At 36.2% G+C, this 6,338-nt stretch overlaps 1 protein-coding gene across 1 annotated transcript in view; it reads left to right on the top strand.

The window, feature by feature from the left end:
* Nucleotides 1-6,338, top strand: part of Alms1 (Alstrom syndrome protein 1) — a gene marked incomplete in the record, with an annotated part of 128,189 nt that overhangs the window by 100,425 nt on the left and 21,426 nt on the right. Inside the window, 1 exon segment of the mRNA XM_013514678.1 lies at nt 1,115-2,274. Within this exon segment, the coding sequence (XP_013370132.1) occupies nt 1,115-2,274 (1,160 nt within the window).

Genomic DNA, 6,338 nt, shown 5'->3' with positions numbered 1-6,338 from the left:
TCAGCGGCAAAAGCGCCTGCCTGGCAAGTGCAAGGTTGTGAGTTCGGTTCCCGGTACCGGAGAAAAACCAAAAAAAAAAAAAAAAAAAAAAAAAATAGGAGAATGTAGGATGAGAACATTTATTGGAGTTGGCTATATGTGGAGGTCATTGATCATATTAGCAAGAGTAGTTTTAGTCTAGTGGTGTGACTATACTTGGGAATAATTTGAAAAGTAAATTGGGGTAGAGAAAGAGATAAAGGAGAGAAAAAGCCCTTTTATAAAAAGCCCTGATCCATTCATGATCTAATCAAAGCCTACAGGCCCCCCCTCTTTATACTGTTGGATTGTGCATTTTTAAGGTAGATTTGAAGGGTCACCAACATTTACTGTAGTAGATTGTAAGATACTGTTGCATTAGAAAATACTACTTTTCATATAGAATGATTATTAAAAAGGAAATGTGAAGGTGGTTTATATATATATTTTACTACAATAAAAAATGTAAGACTGGGAATGTAGCTCAGTGGTAGAGTACTTGCTTGTCATGCATGATGCCCTGGGTTTGCTCTCCAGCACTACAGAAAAAAGTGGGGGAGGGGGGCGTGAAGATGATTCATAGAAAAAGACTTTTAAAGAAACTTTAAAATATGTAAAAAAGGCTTTTCCTTCCACCCATGTATTTACTGATGATGAAAATGAAATCTTTGGTTTTTTAGTTAAAAATGGGTTACCAGTACCCATCTTGGTTTCAGCAGGAGTAAATTTTTTACAAAAGAAATACACATACAGTTGTGTCCCTCATATAGCAGCTGGTGAATGCATACAGCAGATGAACTTATGATCTGGAGAACTACTACGTTTCCTTGGGGTCACATAGCTGGCCAGTGGCAGAATACAGCCCAGAGTCAGGGTTTTTTTGATCTAGGGCCTTTTAATGTGATTCTGCCCGTCTGGCTACTTAGCTCAAGCTATGAGTCTTTTGTGCAGGAAGTAAAGTTTCTGAAACTTCATATGAATTGCTCTTTCCTTCAATCTTTGTTCTGTGTCTGAAGAATTCAGTACAAATAGTATTGCTAATGGGAATACAGATGTTAAATTCTTTCAAAATCTTTTTTTTTGGTCTCCTTTTCAGAGTCTGAATGTCATTCAGAATTTGAAAATACTACTCATTCTGTCTTCAGATCAGCCAAGTTTTACTTTCATCATCCAGTGCACCTACCAAGTGATCAAGATACTTGCCATGAATCTTTGGGAAGGAATGTTTTCATGAGGCAATCTTGGAAAGATTTTTTCCAGCATCATTCAGACAAGCATAAAGAACACCCGGGTCTTTCTCTCCCTTATCAAAATGTGGACAAGAATAAGACAGATTACACTAGAATACAGAGCCTCAGCATCAATGTGAATTTGGGAGACAAAGAAGTGATACATACTACTAAAAGTCAGGGCAGAGATCATCCAAAAAGTAATGTACAGATTAATGATTCACAAAAGGACCGTAAGATCACCTCAGAGCTAACGACTCCGCACACTGTGGGTTTGAATGAACTCTGGAACAAGTACCAGGAGCGACAGAAGCAACAGAAACCTCCTGGTGTCAGTGACAGGACAGAACTATCCTTAGTGGAACGACTTGATCGGTTGGCTAAACTTCTTCAGAATCCCATCACAAATTCTCTCCAGGCCTCAGAAAGTATGAGAGATGATAGCAGAGGGGAGCGAGACATTAAGGAATGGAGTGGTAAACAGCGTCAGCCAAAAAGCAAACTTCAGAAAAAGCAGTATAAAAGCCCAGAGAAAGGGCATAGAAACATAAGTGATCGTAAAAAACACAAGGTACTTTCTGCTTACCAAACTGGGAGCCCCAACCAGATTAAAATTGAACAGATTAAATTTGATAAATATATTCTGAAAAGACAGCCATGCTTTAATTCTGTCAGCAACACATCTTCAGATTCTAGGCCCTCAGAGGAAAGTGGGTTGCTCACAGATACTCCTACCAACATTCTTTCTACCACACCTTCTGTGGACTCAGATATGTTGACCCAAACAGATAGAGAGGTGACTTTGCATGAAAGGAGTAGCTCTATTTCCACCATTGACACTGCCCGACTGATCCAAGCTTTTGGCCATGAACGAGTATGTTTGTCACCCAGACAAGTTAAATTATATAGTAGCATCACCAACCAACGGCGGAGATACCTTGAGAAGCGGTGCAAGCACAACAAGAAAGCATTCAATACAGGTCATCCCCAAATGACTTCTGAGCACACCAGAAGGAGACACATCCAGGTACATGGCTACAAATTCCATCTGGCAATGTGACTGCTTTTTCTAATGGACTTTTTAGTTCATCTTGGAACACAGGTGAAAAAAAAAGCCACTTACCCTTTCCTCACTATAACATTTCTTACCAACTGGAAAAGAGTGAGAAAGTGTAGCACAGTGCTCTTGTGAGTTGTCATTCTTTTCATCAACATTCACTTTCCGATTCCCCCTTGAACTAAGGGCTTTGCTATTAGATGCATGAGAATCCACAAAATATACCACTGACATGGGGGAGCTTCTAGTTTAGAATAACCTCTGTTCTAAACTATATTGCTGGGTTTTGTTTGGTTTAATTCTTCCTGTCTTTCATATTTCAGGTGCTTTTAAATACACACGAACAGTATGATTGTTTTAAAAAATAAATGAACAATTGGGATAGAAAAGTTAAAACTGGGATAAACTATAATATGATTTTTAAAAAATAAATGAACTGTGAATGATGGAAAGACATTACAGCCAGAAAGGACATAAACATACCTGACTGATACGTAGGCTAGAAGTTAGCTATAAATCTGGCATTCTGTTTTAGCACATAGTGTTGCTAGTATTTTGTGCTCAATTACATTGTAAAAAAGGAAACCAATTTTTCAAGAGGTTTATAGGTATTTCTGGTACAGGCATCTAAGGGATATTTTTCTTGCATCACCGTGTAGCAGTCCTCCACAGCTTGTCTACCACAGATTCCATAACAATGCCTTAGATTAAAATGTTAATGAAGGCAGATCTCAAGGGGTCAACAAATGCAGAAGCTGCTTTATCCAAGAACAAAATTGGGAGTACTCACCCAGATAAATACTCTCAAAGATAAGTGCATTGTGGATTAGAGTATGGAAAGAAAAATATTAGACTCTATATTCATTTTATTCAACCTTCTAAAATTTATTTTTGTATACAATATATGAGTACAGTATTTTTATAATTTATAAACATGTATCTGTTTTGGCAGTTTGTGCTAAAACTATTTTGTCAGTAGGAGTGAATGATCACAAAATTTGGAGAACACTGTTCTAGATAAAAAGGAGGTATGAAGTGCTGGGGATATAGCTCAGCGGCACAACTGCCAGCCTAGCAAGCACAGGGTCCTGAGTTCAATTCCCAGTACCAAAAAAAAACCAAAAAAAAAAAAAAAAAAAAAAAAGTATGAGATTTGCAGTTTACTATAAATAGTATTTCTCATAATGCTTTTGGTAGGTGTTAAATGTCATTGATTGCCTGTTATTATAAAAATATTTTAAGTAAGGAATTGAAAATAGCACAGACATGAAGATGGGTAAAAAGATCAGAGAAGAAGGTGTGTATGTGATAAAATATACAGCATAAAATTTACAGTTTTGACCATTTTAAAGTAAACACTTCAGTATCATTAAATACATTTATACAGTTTTACAACCAACACCACTATTAAGTCTCAGAAATCCTTCATCACCTCAGTGGAAACCTGTGTTCCTTAGGCAGTGACTCCTTATTTCCCCTTCCAACCAGCCCCTGGAAACCAAGTCTTTCTGTTTCTCAGTACTTGGCTGTTTCATAATATGTGATCTTTATATTAGGCTTCTTTCCCTTCTCCACCTTTCTTCCATTTTTTTCTCCCAGTGGCTACATTGTTTTATGTTCCATTAGGAAGGCACAGAGGTTTCAGTCTCACCACATCCTTGCCAACAATTGTTTCCTCTCCTCTTCCCCTCCAGTAGCCATACCATTAGGTGTGAGGTAGTGTCTCATTTTAGTTTTGGTTTGTATTTCTGCAGTGGTTAGTCACATTGAATTGTTCTTTGTATGCTTATTAGCCGTTTGTATATCTCTGGAGAAATGTCTTTTTAAGTTTTTTAACCTTTATGAATCTGGCTGTTGAGTTTTAATAAGCAGAGCTGTAGGAATTTTCTATATATTCTGTGTAATAACCTCTTCAGATATGTGATCTGCAAGTATATTTTAGCACTCCATAGATTACCTTTCACACTGTCATTTTAATTGTCCTCTTTGACTTGAAGTTTTTTATTTTGATATAGCCCAACTTAACTTTTTTGTTGCATATGCTTTTGAAATCATATCCAAGAAATCACAGCCAAATCTAGTGTCATAAAAATTTTTATTTGTTTTTTCTGAGAGTTTTTTAATTTTAGCTTTTTCATTTAGCTTTTTTATTTATTCTGAGTTAAATTTTATATATGGTGTAAGATAAGGGTTTCTTATACCCTCTTTCTTTTTGCATGTGGATATCCAGTGTTTGCAGCCTCATTTGTTGAAAAGATTGTCTTTTCCCTGTTCAGTATTCCTTGGCCCTCTTGTCAAAAATTATTTAACTGTATGCATGTCTATATGTGGGCCCTCTGTGCTATTCCATTGATCTGTATGTTGGTCTTTATGTTAGTACCATACTGTTTTGATTTACTGGATCTTTGTAATAGATTTAGCAGAAAGTGTTCTTTTTTCAGAATTGTTTTGGCTATTAGTGCTTAGAGATTTTATATGAATTGTACTTAATATTCTGTTTTGTTCTGATACAATTGGAAATACAATTGCTTTCTTAATTTCATTTTAGGGTGTATTGCTTATGTGTGAATATATAGCTAATATTTGCATGTTGACTTTGTGTCCTTGTTGGATTCTTTATAATTTTCTACATATAAAATCATGTCATCTGCAAATACAGTCTTATTTTCTCCTAATCTGAATTCTTCTTTATTTTTTTCTAATTACTCTTGCCACAACTTCCAGTGTAGTATTACAGTAGAAGTGGCAAAAGCAAATATTCTTGTTCATGATCTGAGGGAGAACACTTTCAGGCTTTTTAACATTGAGAAAAATGTCAGCTGTAGGTTTTTCACATATGATTTTTGTTCTGAAGAGGTTCCATTTTCCTAATTGAATGTTTTTTAAAGGGTTTTAATTTTTATTGAATGCTTTGGAGCATCTATTGAATTGTTTATGTAGGGTTTTCTCTCTTTTTTCTATTTAATATAGGGTATATTTATTGATTATCTCATATTGAACCAATCTTACATTCCTGGAATAAACCCCACTTGACCATGTTAAATAGTCATTTTCCTATGCTGCTGGACTTGGTTTGCTGGAATTTTGAAAAAGATTTTTGCATCTCTAGTCATAAAGGATAGGGGCTGGGGATTTAGCTCAGCGGCACAATGCCTGCCTGGCAAGTGCAAGGTCATGCATTCGATTCCCAGTACCGGAAAAAAAAACAAAAAACAAAAAAAAGCCAAAAATGCTAATTTTTAATTAATCCTAATTTTAATTAATGCTGATTTTAAAATGTTTGATCACATTCACCAGTGACACCATCAGGCATGTGTTTTTCTTTTGGAAAGTTTTTCTTACAACTGATTTAATCTTTTATTTTAACTCTATTCAAATTTTCTGTTGCTTCCAGTTTGTGTCTTATTTTCTCATTGCTAAGACAAAATACCTGACACCCAAAGTTAAAGGAGGAAAGGTTTATTTGGCTCACAGTTTGTGGAGGTTTCAGTCCATAATCAGCTGACTTCAAGGCAGGGTGGCACATGGCAGGGAAGCATCCCAGAGGAGAAACAGTCTGTGGCAAAGTAGGGCTGGCAGAAGGCAGTGAGCAAAAAACATGCAATGACAGTAGTCCTCTCTGTGTCCCTTATATTTTATCTGGGCTACTTGCCCTGTAGCACTTACACCCAGGGTGGGGCACCCTTAATCCTACCCAGAACTGTGCCAAATCAATCAGTGGGCTACTTTAGTAATCATTCTGGATCCAGTCACCTCAAAAAGCGTCACTTATAACCACGTGAGGCTTTGGGGGACATTTAAATACAAGCCATAAAAGTTTGTATGTAATATATTTCTTGACTTTGTCTATCTATTGTTTTTCTGGTCTGTTTAATTCATGATGCAGTAGTCTTCATTATTTCCTTTGCTTTTATTGGTTTAGTTTCTTTTTTCTAATTCCTTACAGCTGAAAGTCAGGTTATTGACTTGAGATTACTCTTTTGTAACTTGCCCTTTGAGCATCACTTTCACAGACATAAATGTTGTCCTAAGCT

Source organism: Chinchilla lanigera, unplaced genomic scaffold (genome assembly GCF_000276665.1).
Source record: "Chinchilla lanigera isolate Chin_1 unplaced genomic scaffold, ChiLan1.0 scaffold00023, whole genome shotgun sequence".
Taxonomy (NCBI): domain Eukaryota; kingdom Metazoa; phylum Chordata; class Mammalia; order Rodentia; family Chinchillidae; genus Chinchilla; species Chinchilla lanigera.
Note: the sequence above shows the minus strand (reverse complement) of the source record. Positions and strands in the feature narration are given on the sequence as shown.